Source organism: Papaver somniferum, chromosome 5, assembly GCF_003573695.1.
Source record: "Papaver somniferum cultivar HN1 chromosome 5, ASM357369v1, whole genome shotgun sequence".
Taxonomy (NCBI): Eukaryota; Viridiplantae; Streptophyta; class Magnoliopsida; order Ranunculales; family Papaveraceae; genus Papaver; species Papaver somniferum.
This window is the reverse complement of record NC_039362.1, coordinates 22,116,814-22,133,292: the sequence shown is the minus strand read 5'-3', so window position 1 is coordinate 22,133,292 and position 16,479 is coordinate 22,116,814. Positions and strand designations below refer to the sequence as shown.

Here is a 16,479-nt window from a genome sequence, read left to right as displayed (position 1 = left end):
TTTGTGTAGCGGCTTAATCTTGAGAGTATTCAATTCTGGACAAGGTCCCGGGGTTTTTCTGCATTTGCGGTTTCCTCGTTAACAAAATCTTGTTGTGTCATTTACTTTTATTTTCCGCATTATAATTGTTTTATTATAATTAAAGTAAAATACACAAACGTTAATTCCTATTTACTTGATAAGCAATCCTATTGTGTTTGGTTAAGTCTGAACCTTTCTATCAAGTAAACATACTTCATTGTTGTAGTGTCTCGATCTCGTATCCATAGACGATCATACGAAGCGTGAAACGATTTAGTTTCATTTTCTCGACTCAGTCCATAGACAATCACTTTCGTAGAAAGGACTTATAGGTAGGAAAAGTTTTAGCTTGAGGTATATTTGGGTACCCTCGCCTTTTCAGACTTTTATAAGTAGCGTGACCAAGCTACTTTGGCCTATGATTCGGAGCAGAACCTGCAGGCTAGGAGTGACGTGATTGGTCAAGGCCAAAGATGAGTCGCCAGTTAGCATAATGACACCTCATTGGTCGCCCAAAATTGAATCTAAGCCAACCAATTCAGCCGGCTAAGTTGGGCGGCTGTGATCAATTTAAGACTGACCCTTTTTGAAGCCGCTCGACCAGCCTACTTTGGATAGCAATTTTGAACGCTGCTTGCAGGCTAGGACATTTCTGTTTGGCTTAAATAAAAGAGGGCCCGTCGGTAAGTACCATGGAATTTGTAACTTCTTTTGATTTTTCTTTAATATAGTGAACCTGTTCTCTTAAAAAAACAAGAATAAGAACGAATAAATCAAAAGGAAACTGACCAAGTTCCCACTGAAATGCTCTGAAGCAAAAATGAAAATACTAGATACACTGGATGCTCTAAAGCAAAAATGAAAATACTAGATACACTGTGAAAAACATCAAGAAATTATCCCTTGTGAAAGCACGATGAAATCCATTTTTTAATTTTTTTTATAATGCAACCTATTCATAGTTCCAATGCTTGAATGGCTACCTAACAAATCTTTGATTTTTTGTTGGATTTTTTTACCGGAACAATGACACTTAACATTAGATTACACACCAAAAAAAGACAAGCCACATCAGCAATGGGTTCGATGTGGTTTAAAAACTGATAGACACATAATAGTACCTGTTAGTTGTTTTTTTGGAAGCGCGGCCCTACCAAAATTGTATGTATGTCGGTTTTTTTCTTGGTATGGGAAGACCTATATTGAACGTCATTATTATTTTATGAAGGAAAGGAGAGGAAATACCTCTTTAGATTATATTAATTGGAAGCTATGAACAAGCTAATTCAAGTACATCGGTTGGATACAAAATAAAAATACAAAAGAAAAATATTACAACAACATAAGAATTGTAATATAACAAAAATACATAATTGTTGATCATAGAAGTAATCAATATAATTTGAGGGATGGTGTTTTGATTCTGCATCCACCATTTGGAAAATTCTTCATTAAGATAAAATCCTTAATAAAAAGAATAATTTACACTAACCATCATTATTATAATCTATTCATGTATCTATTGATCTAGTTTAATTGAATCTTGATCATCGTCACACCGAAATTGATTGTCTTCGAAAATATACTTGAGTATATTCCAATTGAAATGATCTCAGCTCATGATTAATTGACCAACTCAATCTTCAGCTTAGAAATACTCAAAATTGTCGAACCACCTTTGTGAATCGGGAGACACTCGTTTGTTAACTCAGTAATGTTTTTTTTTGATGATCTACTCTATTTTACTCCTCTTTCTAACTCTTATAGTTGAATTTTTCCTCTTATGTTGGTTAGTATCTTCTATTTCTCTTAAGCTTTCGTGGTTTGTTAGAGATCTTATATTTTATGAATTATTTTTCGATTTATTCAATGAGTTGCTAACATTTTATTTGTATCTCCATGATGTGTTTACAACTTGATTTTTCTACTACGGATTTTTCCTTTATCTATGTTGTGATTGTAGCGTTTGCAGAGTATGTCTATAAGATTTGCTTCTTCGATTGGCCTGTGTTGATATTTAAGGTATCTTAAGAATTATGTGGAATGAGTTTCATCTCCGAGTCAAGTTGCGGTTCTGGTTATTCCTGCTATCCCGCTCTTCTATTTTTTCAAAAAAATTCAAATTACTTACCATAATAATAGTTCTTCTTTGGTCAAACAAAAGTTGTGATACCTACCAAAACAAAAAATCCTCCGTATTAATTAGTTGTCGTATATTTAGAAGCAATAATCTATCACATTCATATCAGTTTTATCCGCAAAAGATTCATTGTCAAAGTTACATAAACCCTATTCATCTACTCTTTCAAAAAACTTCAGGAAAAATCTGTAGTAATATTATGGAGGTGGGTATCTCTTCCCAAGTAGCTGATTTGGTTAACAAGTTTAAACAAGCTACGATTGATCTTGGAGATGCGAATGAATTGGTAGTTTGCAGTCATAAAAATACCAACACTGAAGAAGAGGATCCAAAGTGGGAGGCGACAACAATTGGGAAAGTTATTGTAGAAGGAAGAATGAATTACCAAACTGTGGAAAGATGGATCTGCTTCACATGGCCTTTCATAACTAAAGGGTAAATGAAGATCGTTGAAGTTGAACCAAATCTTATGCTCTTTAAGTTCTCCAAATGGGACTTATTGAATACTGTCATTGAACAAAGGCCATGGATTTTTAACAAACACCTCTTAGTTGTTCATGACTATATACCAGGCATGATTTACAATGAGAAACATTGGGGATTCCAACAATTATGGATACAAATCAATTACCTGCTACCTGAGCATATGAATGTAGCTTCAGTAACAAAGATTGGATAAGTGCTAGGAGAAGTCACGACAATTGAACCTAAGGATTCTATACCAGAAGGAAATATTCCAGTGAAAGTTTGCGTCAATATTGATCTCTCTATGCCGATGAGAAGAGGAGTTAAGTGTGTTACCAACGCAGGTGTTACTCGATGGCAAAAATTCTTTTATGAAAGAAAACCTACTGCTATCTGTCCCAAGTGCTATATTATCAATCACAACAATGGAGTTTGTGAAGCAGCAACAACTTATCTGGTCAAAGCTCATGACAAACCTCATTTTTTTGGTAATGTTAATCATATAAGGAAGAATATTGCTTCAATCTCTTCCAAGGATGCTCCTTCTTCCAAGAAGATTGCGAAAAAATTTGTGAAATCTGTTGCTTTCGTTCCTCCCAAAGACGGCGAGATTATCAATCTAGATTTTCTTAGTAAGACTGTAGATGAAGCTTCGCCTGAGGATCAAAGACTTGGAAAAAGAATTAGAATTAAAGAGGAAACTTCTGTGAATCTCTTAGATGCTGATAGCTCACCACAGAATTCTGTTAAAAATGTCAACACAGCCAATCAGACTACTCTTAGGGTCACTTCTTGAGATAATCAAACAGTACTCACTGGATTGGAGACTCGGGTAAAACCATACTCTCATCAATTTTCTACTGTTTTTTTCTCTTATCTCTCTTATACTTATATCAGTTTTTCTTCTTTTGTTTCCTTAGACAATTTCAAACAGTTAGGTTTAAACTGTAGGTGCTTTTATAAGTCTTCTGATTTAATTACCATTTGCAATTACTGCTTAGCTGAGAAAAGTGCATTAAATAAGTTTAGGTTTTTACTATTTTCTTGTATAACAAGTTGTTCAATAGAGGTTCGGATTTCTCTTTTGCTTACGTTTTTATTTCTAGGCTATATTCCTCATAATCTTCACTCTAAAGTCATGAAGATTATTTTTTGGAATGTTCAGGGGCTAAAAAGCATTAATACTAGGGATCATTTAGGTGATCTGATTAGGACACAAGATCCTGATATAATCTTCTTGTGTGAGACTAAAATCAATGAAACTAAAATGAAACCTCTTGTTGCTCCTTGTCATTTCCCTAATGTCAGATACATTTCCTCCATTGGTTTGTCTGGTGGTCTCACTATTATGTGGCAAAATGGCTTCTCTTGTGAACTCCTTTGCAGCGAAAATAATATGTTTAATCTAGTCATACAGGATGATCCTAGTCAACCAGAATGGCTCTTATCCTGTATGTATGGTTATGGCAGTGGACAAAGGAAAATGGATCAATAGGAGTTTGTGGAAGAAACATGAAGAAATATTACCAGTCCTTGGTGATTAATTGGAGATCTTAATATTCATCTCACAAGTTCTTCAAATTCTTCTTATTCTTCAAGTGATGGTGGTATTAATTCTATGCTTCAAGATATTGGTTTAGAAGATTTGGGTTTTATTGGTCATGAACACACTTGGACCAACAACAATCTTGGAACTGGTAAAAGAAGATCAAGAATAGACATGGCTCTGGGTAATGCAGCTTGGTCTACTATTTTTCCTTCTTCAAGAGTGCTACATCTAAATGAAGTTGGCAGCGACCACTGTCCTATTATGCTTATAACTGATTATAAACAGCCTAAACTCTGGAAGCCTTTTAAATTCTTCCAGACTTGGTTAAATGATAAAAGATGTGCAGTTGAGATAACAAAAGCTTGGAGTAAAAATGTTCAAGGATCAACAACATTCAAACTCTTCAAGAAGATGCAATTTACAAGAACTGCATTATCCAGGTGGAATAAACTTCATTTTGGAGACATTAATCTCAAGGTTGATACACTTCAACAACAGCTCACAGATCTTCAATCTCTACCACATTCTAATGATAATATTTCTCAAGCTTTACAAATCAATGAATAGTTGCAGAGGTGGCACAATATTCAACATGAATTCAATAAACAAAAGTCAAGGGATAATTTTCTTAAAGATATGGATAATAATACCAAATATTTCCACACTCTTACAAAGAGAAAGAGAGCTAGAAATAATATTAATTCTCTTAAAGATGATAATGGTGTTTGGGTTCATTATAGAAATCAGTTGGAAACTTTACTTACAAAGAATTTTCAGGGGATTAGTACCACTACAAATCCTTGTCTTGAAGAAAAATTCTATAATCATCTTCCAACAATCATAACTGTAGAGGATAACGGTATGCTCACATCAATTCCCTCCAATGAAGAAGTATTTTCTGCTCTTAAAGGTATGGGAAATTGGTCAGCTCCAAGACCTGAAGGATTTCAAGATGTTTATAAGACTCAATGGAATATAGTGGGTGAAGATGTTTGTGACATGGTCAAGAGTTTTTTTACTTCAAAAAATATATTTCAATCTCTTAACAAAACTTACATCTCTTTAATCCCCAAGACAAAGAAACCTACTACTCCAGCTGAATTCAGGCCTATTAGTCTATGTAATACTTCTTACAAGGTTATTTCCAAGATTCTAGTTGCAAGAATGAAGCCACTGATGGATAGAATAGTGTCTCCTTATCAAGCAGCTTATGTATCTGGAAGACTGATCAATGACAACAGTATAATTGCTCATGAACTCATTCATTCCATGAGGAAAAAAGAAGGTGGAAGTGGCTGGATGACACTAAAATTGGATATGTCTAAAACTTTTGATATACTTGAGTGGTGTTTCATATTAAAAATTATGTCTAGTTTTGGCTTCAGTGAAGAATGGACTCAACTTATTCAACAATGTATCAGTACCACTACACTTTCAGTTTTGCTTAATGGTTCACCCTGTGAAGAGTTCAAACCTACAAGGGGTATTAGACAAGGAGATCCCTTATCTCCTTATCTCTTCATATTAGCTATGGAATGGTTCTCAAGAACTCTTACAGCAGCTCACATCACAAAGGAAATACCAGGTATCAAAGCAGCTAGAGGTGCACCACCCATTAATCATCTTCTCTTTGCAGATGATTGTTTAATCTTTACTCATGCAAATTTAACCAGTGTGAATAATCTCCTTCAAGTTCTTGAAGATTTTAGTTCATAATATGGCCAGGTCATTAATTTTGACGAATCCTCCATCTTATTCAGCAATAATATGGATCCTTTTGAATGTGACACTCTTAGTCATATCATGGGAGTAAAGAATATGGATGCAAAAGAGAAGTATCTAGGTTCACCATTACTCATTGGTAGATCAAAGTTAGATTCTTCTAAAGATATCAATCTTTCTTTTGAGAGAAGACTTGCAAGTTGACAAGGAGGAACTATGTGTCAAGCTGGAAGAGGTACCATGGTCAAAGCAGTGCTTAATGCTGCCCCTATGTATCAAATGAGCACTTACAAGATTCCCAAGACCTTAATCAACAAGTTAGATACTCTTCAAAGTAAATTCTTCTGGGGTTATAAAACCAATAGGGGTCACAATCGTATTGCATGGAGTCACTTATGTTTTCCAAAAGAGTTAGGTGGTCTGGATTTCAGAGACCTTGAGATGCTTAATCATGCTCTTCTCATTAAAATGGCATGGAGAGTGTGTATGCAGTCTGATCTTCTATGTGTGAAAATTCTGAAGGCCAAATACTTTAAAGATGAAGAATTCATACATATCCAAAGTGACAGAAAAACATCAAGCTGGATTTGGAAAGACATTGAAATTGGAGTAAAGTATCTTCAACATTATACTTGCATGGAAGTTAAAAATGGCAGGAAAACTCGTAATTGGCAGGATAATTGGACCATTGGTTTGGACAGTAAACCTATTTCTTCGTGCCCTAATCATCTAAGTTATGTGTATGTCTCAGAAATAATTACTCCAAATTCTTCAAACTGGAATGTCAGTCTTCTCCAAATTCTTTTTGAAGATGAAGTGGTTGAGAAGATTTCAAGAATGCATATCAACATTTATGAAGAAGATATTGTGAGATGGAAGCCAACAAAAGATGGTAATTTTACAGTGAAAAGTGCCTACAACAAATTGGTGGAAACCAGATTCTAACAACAAGAAGTTAGTATGACAGTTCCTAAAAAAGTTTGGAAGGAACTTTGGAAAATGAAGGTTCCTCACATGGTCAAACTTTTCATATGGAAGTGCTTGCAAGATATAGTGCAAACCAAAGATAAAATTATCCATTACAACAACAACTCAGATTCTCTTTGCAAGATATGTAATCAGAAAAATGAATCTCTCTTTCATCTCCTTTTGGTCTGCAGACATGCAAGAGTAGTTTGGAGATATCTCAATGTTAATGTGGATAGAGTTGCTGACAGTTGTAACATCATAAAAGATTGGGTTATGTCTTGGATCAGTAATCAGCAAGGAATTGGCATTGTCGAGTATAACACCTGGAAAACAACACTGATGGTTGGCTGTTGGATAATCTGGAAAGAGAGATGCGAATATGTTTTCCAGAATAAATCACTTAATCCAATTTCGACAGTCTCGAGAATTCAGTTTCAGCTGCATAATTTTTTGCATGCATCGAGAGTTTTTTCACCAGAACCACCTCTTCCTGTATCACTATTATCAGTAGATGTTCCTACTATATATGTTGATGCTTCATATGATGACCTTACTAAAAATTCTGGCACCGGAATGGTGCTTTTCTCTTGTGCAGGCACATGTGTTGGTGTCAAAGGATCGTATGCAGACAGAGTAATAGATGCGGAAGCTGCAGAATGCATGGCTAGTCGTGAAGCCTTAAGCTGGATGAAAGGTCATAATGTTGATGAAATTCATTTGGTGGCTGATGCGGAGATAGTAGTGCAGTCTATCACATCTAACACTGCTTCAGTTAGATGGGAGAACTTACATCTTTTGAATAACATTAAAACTTTAGCTTTTTCTTTTAAATTCTGCAAAGTCTCTCATGTGAAGAGAAGCTTTAATAATACAGCAGTTACCATTGCTAAAAGAATTAGAAGAGATAAAATTCATATGAAATACATGGATTATTCTCCATGAATTTCTTCCTTGTTATTAAGGCATGCAGAGCCAGTTTCTGCCTAATCAATAATATTTTCAGTTATCAAAAAAAATAATATTCCAATTGAAACACTCGAAGGATAAAGAAAATCATACTTGTGACGCGTATGAATACAACTACATGAAAATCGCGCTTATGACGCATATGAATACAACTACATGACATAAAACAGCCGTGAGATATCAACAGTAAAATAACAATAATAAAAAACAATAAATCCTAAAACCTAAAACCAAAAATATTATAACTTTTTTAAACATCAAACACTAATTACGGAACCCAAATGTGGTTGGAAAATCTGATATATAGATCTAGATTTTGAGATGAAGAAATATAAAAGAGGAGAGCTTTTGAATAATTTACCGGAGAAAACGGTTGGGGTAGAAAATCCCTTTTAATAAGAGAATTACTTTGTGGAAAGTTCCACATTGAATTTAGTTTGAGTCAAAAGGTCTTCCATGGGTAAACCCTGTAAATAAAGGTCAAAATGAGACCGAAATACTAATTTCCCAACTTTACTCAACCAACAAAATTCTTTTCTTTTTCTTTCTCTTTCCAGAGAGAAGAATCGAACGAGAGAATCTAGGTCTCTCTCCTTCAGAATTTCTAAGTTTCTTTTTTTCTCTCTCTATAATCTCGACTTTTGAAAATAGATTCATGGATCGAATAAGAACACAGAGTCCAGGAGGTTATAGTAGACAGCGGAGTGGATCGAGTACAGGATCATCATCACCATCATCAATAATGTCTCCAGCACATCCTCATTCACATCATGCAAGATCATCATCAACTGTTACTGGTATGTCAAATATTAAAAGAACTCAAAATGTTGCTGCTAAAGCTGCTGCTCAGAGATTAGCTCAGGTTATGGCTTCACAGACTGCTGATAATGATGATGATGATGACGACGATGACGATGATGACGATGATTTGGATTTTCGTTATCCACAGTCTAATAATACTAGTATCAGTGGTTTCGCTTCTACTAGACCTACTAGATCTCCTTCGCCTGCGGTAATTTGATATTTATTTTGCCTTATATTATTTTTGTGAATTTTAGTGAAGAATTTTGTTATGATTGATTTGGAATTGAATTGTTGGTTGACACTGTGAATTGAGTTTGTTGTGTTTAACTTATGGTTGTTTTCGAGTTCTAGTGTAGAAATGAAGTTCAATTTGTAGAGATTAGTTGGTGATAAATTGTGTGTGTTTTATTGGGGAAGTTAGGAGATCAAAGGTAGAAATGATGCAAATGGATTTCAAGGGTAGAAATGAAGTTCAATATGTAGGGATTAGTTGGTGATAAATTGTGTGTTTTATTTGGGGAAATTGGGGAGATTAAAGGTTGAAATGATGCAAATGGAATTTACTGAAGAGATAATTTGGTGTTGAACTGGGGAGTTTAGGGAGATTAGGGTAGACATGGTGCGAATGAAGTTCACTGTGGAGATAATTTGGAGTTAAATTGTGTGTTTATTGGGCAAATTAGGGTAGAAATGAAATTCAATATATTGGTAATTTAGGTGTCGTGATGTTACTCTTGACCTTTGGTTGAACTGAATTTAGGGCTTTCGAGTGAATTAGAAATTCTTATAGCCTGAATGCTATTTTGTACCCCATTCACACAGCATTTGGATGGGCTTACATTCCCGCTCAGGGCAATCAGTATGCTACACTAGTTACGTATTCCGGATCCCATTTCTTTGTTTACTTGGTTGGAGTTTCAAATGTAGTAGACAAGCAAGTAAGTCATGACCTTGGTGTTTTTGACGATGTAGAAATGATTCAAATTAAGCTCACTGTAGGGATAATTTGGTGTTTTTGTGTGGGGAATTTAGGAAAATTATTGATGTATTTAGTGTAGAAATAGAATTTGATATAGAGTTATTTCGGATGTTACGATGCTTCTTCTTGTTCTTAGTTTAACTGATTCTGTATGGATTTGTCTAAAGCTTTTAAGTCTAAAGCTTTTGAGTGAACAAAGTGGAACTAGTTTAAATTTTGATAGTGTGTAATGAAAAGACTATTCATATTCCTTTTGCGACAGTATTTGGGAAAACAAGGACCTAAGATTCGCAGGTGGGGCACAGTTACCACAATATGTAGGTGTTATGGATCTCATCACTTTGTTTGCCTGGTTGAAGTTTCAAATATAGTAGACATAAGGAGAGTTATTATGTTAAAACATGGCCCTGGTGTTGCTGGAATGAAGTTCAAGTTCATATCAGAGGTTTAACTACCGTCGTCAATTAATTTTTGTTGTTTCGTGTATATGTTCAAATGGATATTCGTTGAAACCCAAGTGTCATTGGTGAATTTACTCAAAGTTGGACAATGTAAGAGAATACTCAATGTTGATGTTTAAATGTGCCATAATTAGTTGCAAACAGGCGTGTTCTGTTTGTTACAGCTTACAAGTCAGAAAAGCTAATTGGGGCGTTTCATGTTAAAATTAGTTAGGTCGGAACTTTATGGAGCATACACCGTCAGTTCGTTCCACATCAGCTGGAAGGCCATCAGTAGCTGCTGTTCGTACAACAGCAATGGTACCACCAAGTAAACCGTCAATAAGGACACCAATTCCTATACCACCATTGGACCCTCCTACAAATAGGAGTAGAGATAAAAGGTAACTAAGTTCTTATGCTCTTTCTTTGTTTGTCTGTTGATATACTATGATTTTGAAACTCAAGAATTAACAGGATGCATCACTCACACTAATTATTCGGAGATAAAATACCATCAAAATCATTATAGGGAACATTGACCGCTTAAATAAATAACATTTATTTGAAAGTTTGAATCAACTAGCTTAAAGTACAGGTTCACGTCAGACATGGGGAATCTGAACTCAAAAGATTCTTCAGGAAATCAGCGCGAGGCGTCTGCACTTAGAGATGAGGTGTGTTTTCTTGTATGGTTGAACCTTGCAAATATATTGAGTGAAGCAATTATAGAATGAAGTCATAAAATTAGAAATCAATACTTTGTCAATGAGTTTTGATACTTCCCTCAACAAGTCAGTTATTAATTTAACAACCTCATGAATTGCAGCTTGATATGCTACAGGAAGAGAACGAGAATATTATTGACAAGGTATGTTTCTTTCCTTTCCAGCAATAACAAGTTTAGCAGACCAGTTTATTTTTGTGATGACATTCAGTTGAAATCTTATTTTAGCTACGAATTGCGGAAGAGAGATGTGATGAAGCAGAAGCCAGAGCCAGAGAGCTTGAGAAACAGGTTATTTATTTGTCTCAAATAGCATTTGCACCTTTTTCTGTTTGTATGGCTAACCATAAAATATCGCTTTCTTAAACTCCTATTATCTTGTCCAGAATTCTTAGGTTATTATTGTTAATGTATTAATTCTGATATTCCACAGGTTGCTTCTCTCGGAGAAGGTGTATCTTTGGAAGCCAAATTGTTGAGCAGGTACTTTGGGTTCGACTTAAAATTGTGTCTCACAAACTATAGTTTCCGATATTGATATGTTATACCATTTATCTGCAGAAAGGAAGCAGCATTGCGGCAAAGAGAGGTTAGTAAGAGGCAGGAATTATGGTCTATTTTAGATATTTAATATTCGAGATAAGTGTAATGTGGCCATCTGGGGCTTTATCAGGAAACCTCTGCTAAAGTCATGTTATTACTTTGTTTTCTTTTTATTGTGTGAACATGTGAACGTAATTAAATTTTCAATCTAGGCTGCTCTCAAAGCTGCAAAACAGTCCAAGGATGTGAGGGCAGAGGAAATTGGATCACTTAAGTCCGAAATTGAGGTGAAATACCATGAATTTGTTCTTTACTATCAACATTTCAAGTACCTCCCATTGCGATTAGTGCTTCAATTTTTTTCTTGTTTCAGAATGCAAAACAAGTGGCTGCAGCCGCTGTGGAACAGCTTCAGGAGGCAGAATCTGAAGCCAAATCTCTCCGCTCAATGACGCAGAGAAGGATCTTGAATCAAGAAGAGATGGTTTGTAGATTTTACTTCCGCCGAGTTGTTATTCTTAGTATAATTTTCTATTGAGATTAATTCTTATTCTTAGTATAATTTTCTATTTGAGATTAATTCTTAATTTATATGTGTTTCTGCAGGAGGAAGTTGTTCTCAAGAGGTGTTGGCTTGCTCGCTATTGGGGTTTAGCTGTACAGCATGGTAAGCTTCTGGTTAGAATTTTGTTTGTTCAATATGGATGTAAAACTTTGTAACTTTCAATAGAAGTTCAGACCATGATTGAGGCACGTGATATGTAACATCAGTTGGTTCTGTTTCTGATTATTGATTTGTGTACCTTGTATATTTGTTTGCTACTTTCTTTTGTTTTTGATCCCGTTCGACTTGCCTTTTTGCAGGCATCTGCCCAGATATTTCAGGGTCAAAACATGAGCACTGGTCATCCTTGGCTCCTCTTCCTTACGAAGTTGTTATTTCTGCTGGGCAGAAGGCGAAGGAGGGATCCAAGAATCAAGGTTAGTTGGAAGAAATCTACTTCTGTGCACCATTTCTGGTCTTCTGCTTCAGAAGTAAATTTGAAAACTCTTACAGTTTGATTTGCATTTCAATGGTATGGCTTTTCATTGTTATGCTTATCGAAATGAAAATTTAAGCAGGCAAGGGAGATCAAGATAACAAGAACAAGCTTACGAGGGATTTGAACGATCTAACTGGAGAAGGGAACATTGAGAGTATGCTTTCAGTTGAGATGGGCTTAAGGGAACTTGCTTCTCTGAAGGTAGTGGTTTATATTGAACCTTTGTGTTCCTCCTTTACTAAAACTGCTTTTATAAAAGACACATGTCAACATCTGATTTGTCCCCCATGCCCCCATCAGAAAATGCTCCCATAAAAAATTTATCCCTTTTATTGGGATGTAATTGTGTTTCTCTCGTAGTGGCTTATACACATACTAGCTCCTATGATATCTCATACTGTCTGCACGTTTTGCTTGTGGTTTACCACTTAATGTGTTCAAGGTTGAAGATGCTGTTGTATTGGAATTGTCTCAGCACCGACGCTCAAATTTAGTTCGCCAGTCCAGCTCTGGTTTGTCTTCTTATCTTATCCTATGAAATGCTAGCTTTTGCCTGTTGATGCTTTTCATTTTTCATTATATAGTCACATGTTCAATTTCATTTTACCTTGTTGGCCTCGCAAGTCGCAACCTTGCAGAAGGTCATGAACTAAGCATTCTTGATTCTAGTTATTGTTTTTCTTTTCAGATGTCAAGTCTCCTGGTGATCCGAAGTATATGGAGGCATTTGGTACACACTTATGATTTATGTTTTGCTTATTATACTATGGGACATGCAGTTACATTAATTATGACTAGGATTAAGGAAACTTGAACAATCATCAGTTAGAAATTCTGAGTCCAGGATTGTCGCACTACGGGTGGTCGATTAGCTTCTAGCCCTGTCCGTCAAAACAAAATTGCACAGACCTCGTCGCTATCATGCACACTCAAATTCTCATAACACATAACTAATATATCTGCGTAAGGTTCCTGATGTGCATTCTCTGGTAGTGATAATACATCATCAGCATATCATGCTAGTGGGTATGCAAATGTTGACCATTTAGCTTATAGTTGCCAGTATTCAATCCCTTATGTGCAAATAATAGTAGCGATGACTAAGAATATTGTGGTCTGTCTTCTTTTGAATTTGAAAGGTGTTTATTTTATTTATGTAAACAATAATGCAAGGAAATTGGGAATGTATTTAATGCACATTTTACTTCTTATGTAGAGTTGAGTCCAGCAGAGTGTGAAGACGTTCTTTTTAAACAGGTCTGGCTATAACTTTCTTATAGTCTCCTCTGTGTTTATTTTATGTGGTATAGTGGTAGATTTTTTTTTGGAAATCTCATGATTTAGAACTTCCTGATGCAGGCATGGCTTACATATATCTGGAGGAGAGCAAAAGCACACGGTGTAGAAGAAGATATTGCAGAAGAAAGACTTCAATTTTGGATCGATTGTATTATTAAACCTATTGATCAAAAACCAACATCCCATGATGCTGTTGATGGTAATTCCTACCCACATATTCTTGATTTTTACATAGATATGATGACATGCCTTAGTTTTCATATGCTGTCGTAATGGAGGGGGAAAGTTCGTGACTAGATTCTCCCTTTTAATTGGCGTTTATGTTTTGTTATCCAGTGGAAAGAGGTCTTCTGGAACTGAGAAAGCTAGGAATTGAGCAGCAATTGTGGGAAGTATCACGCAACGAAATTGATGTAGGGACCTTCTCTACAACTACCAATCACAAACCTGCTGTAGATACTGATGTCCCCCCTTGATCATGATATTTCCTTCCCAGGGTACTTTTTCTGCTTAGCCTCTTCTTCAGTCTTCTTTTTTCTATGGGATTTATTTTTCTAATACTGCATCTTGTTTTCTTAATTTTGATTCAGGCTGCAAAGTTATCATTTTCACCTCAAAACCACTTGACGACTTGTCTGCATAGTTCTTAGGGTCCCTTTAGAGGGTGTCTGTACAATAGGTTAGTGTCCCTAAAAGAAACAAGTAAAAAAGTACAGGGGAAAATAGGAACAAGACATCAATTTGAGAGATTGTTTTTTTGTTTTTTTTGTAACTAATGGTTTGTTATTTAATTATTTCTTTCGACTGTGTACTCTTTGCTGCATTTTAATGCTTGCTTTGTAAAATCTTCAGATCCTTTCTCTCGTATTCAATTTACCATTTGTATGTGTGTGGCAAATTAATCTTAGCCCAAGTATCAGAGCCGTCTTATGGACTAGGCCAGCTAGGCTGTTGCCTAGAGCCTCAAATTGTTATGGCGAAGTAGATAGAAAATAAGAAAACTAGGGTTGATTCTCAATGAGCGTAGATAATAGGAGTTCTTAACAGAAACTCAACTGAAATAAATTCAATAATAATAATAACCTCTAAAAAAGTTTCATAAACCTATTTATACTACTCGGGTTTCTTGGCTAAGAATCCAACGATAATTTAAATCCTAGTCTTTACTATAAGAAAATCATCTAATACCTGAGAATAAAAAACTTAGCTAAAAAAAAGGAAACAGAAAACTAATTATGCTCCTGCGTCAATCCTCTCGGGTGAAGAAGAGTTGAGCATGGTCGAGAAAACTTTCTAAAACTTTTTATAGATTCCTGGGTCAATCCTCTTAAGTTCCTCTTCTGCGATCCACTTGACGAATACTCGATTGTATTGTATGCCTCTCATTGAAACAACTTGTTTAATATCCAATACGTCTTTAATCACATCTGCTGGTCCCTTTAAAAGTTCTGCCACCTGACGACCTACTTCAACAATCTCTCCATCAAATCCTTCATAAGGATACAAATCAACAACATTAAAGATTGGACTGATATGTAAATCCTCAGGCAGTTCTAGTACATAAGCATTTGAACTGATTTTCTTCAATACTTTGCAAGGTCCAAACTTTCTTGACTTGAGCTTGTGGTAGGTGCCTTTAGGAAATCATTCTTGCCTCAAATGCACTAGAACTTGGTCTCCTTCTTCAAAATTCTGAACTCGTCGATGGCGATTAGCCACTGTAGCATACGAATCATTACTAACTCTAATTGCAGTCCTCACTTCCTCATGAATTTTCTTGATATGCTCAACAAAGGCTTCTCCATCATCACTCACTCGAGCATTTTGTGGTAGTGGAACTAGATCAAGCACATGTTGTGGTTGAAATCCATACGCTGCTTAGAATGGATCTTCTTTGTCGTTCTGTTAACTGAATTGTTATAAGAAAATTCAGCTTGGGGTATAATGGTATCCCAAGTTTTAACATGATTACCAACAAGGCATCTCAACAGATTACCCAAACTGCGATTGACAACTTCAGTTTGTCCATCTGTTTGTGGATGACAAGTGCTAGAGTATTTCAATTGAGTACCCAGCTTCTTTCACAAAGTCTTCCAAAAGTGTCCCACAAACTTGACATCTTTATCGGAAACAATAGTAGTCGGAACACCATGCAGTCTAACAACTTCACAGAAGAATAAATCAGGAATATGAGTAGCATCTGATACCTTAGAACAAGGAAGGAAATATGACATCTTAGAGAATCGATCCACAACAACAAAGATAAAATCGTAACCTTTAGATGTCTTGGTAATCCCAGCACAAAATCCATGCTTAAATCGACCCAAGGGAGTCTTGGAATTGGTAATGAGGTGTATAGACCAGTATTTTGCGAGTTTCCTTTACCCAGCTGACAACTACGACATATTTTCACAATTAGCCCAACATCTTTAGCCATCTTTGGCCAATAATAACGATCAAACACCATTTCCAAGGTCTTGTCTCTTCCGAAGTGGCCTCCTAATCCATTACCATGTAACTCTTGGATTATATGTTCACGGAGTGAACCTTCTGGAATACACAATTGGTTACCTTTAAACAAATAGCCTTCATGCATCTTGTATGGGCGAAGAATGTGTGTTTCTGAGCTGTTGAGATCAACCACAACTTTACTAAAAAATGAATCAGTTGTGTACTGGCTTTTCAATTCCTCGAAACCCGTCACCCGAGTATGCATTACTGTTAAGATCAGAGAACGCCTACTCAATGAATCAGCCACCTTATTGGACTTGTTTGTTTTATACTTTAGCGAGAATGTGAATCCTTGGAGGTA

At 35.7% G+C, this 16,479-nt stretch overlaps 2 protein-coding genes across 3 annotated transcripts; both read left to right on the top strand.

Moving 5' to 3' along the window:
• Positions 1-6,113: 6,113 nt before the first annotated feature.
• On the top strand, positions 6,114-6,842 carry LOC113278837 (uncharacterized mitochondrial protein AtMg00310-like). The gene has a single exon (XM_026527572.1). The coding sequence runs from the start codon at positions 6,114-6,116 to the stop codon at positions 6,840-6,842; it is 729 nt and encodes a 242-aa protein (XP_026383357.1).
• A 1,518-nt stretch (positions 6,843-8,360) lies between these two features.
• LOC113281145 (coiled-coil domain-containing protein SCD2-like) lies at positions 8,361-14,554 on the top strand. 2 transcript variants are annotated; one of them, XM_026529805.1, is made up of 18 exons: positions 8,361-8,844; positions 10,287-10,459; positions 10,654-10,732; positions 10,885-10,926; positions 11,011-11,073; positions 11,216-11,265; positions 11,344-11,371; positions 11,538-11,612; positions 11,699-11,809; positions 11,932-11,992; positions 12,190-12,306; positions 12,448-12,569; positions 12,811-12,880; positions 13,057-13,098; positions 13,585-13,625; positions 13,728-13,866; positions 14,004-14,164; positions 14,258-14,554. In XM_026529805.1, the coding sequence occupies exons 1-17, from the start codon at positions 8,488-8,490 to the stop codon at positions 14,141-14,143; spliced, it is 1,710 nt and encodes a 569-aa protein (XP_026385590.1). In that variant the 5' UTR covers positions 8,361-8,487; the 3' UTR covers positions 14,144-14,164; positions 14,258-14,554. The 2 variants fall into 2 exon arrangements, with proteins under 2 accessions (XP_026385590.1, XP_026385591.1); XM_026529806.1 differs by having other exon boundaries at positions 8,707-8,844; positions 10,291-10,459.
• Positions 14,555-16,479: the final 1,925 nt, after the last annotated feature.

Coding starts and splice junctions, on each gene's coding strand:
- LOC113278837 (XM_026527572.1), top strand. CDS start 6,114: ATGTGTCAAGCTGGAAGAGGTACCATGGTCAAAGCAGTGCTTAATGCT.
- LOC113281145 (XM_026529805.1), top strand. CDS start 8,488: ATGGATCGAATAAGAACACAGAGTCCAGGAGGTTATAGTAGACAGCGG. Junction 8,845..10,286: donor CTAGATCTCCTTCGCCTGCG/GTAATTTGATAT, acceptor TGTTAAAATTAG/TTAGGTCGGAACTTTATGGA. Junction 12,881..13,056: donor AGTTCGCCAGTCCAGCTCTG/GTTTGTCTTCTT, acceptor TTTTCTTTTCAG/ATGTCAAGTCTCCTGGTGAT.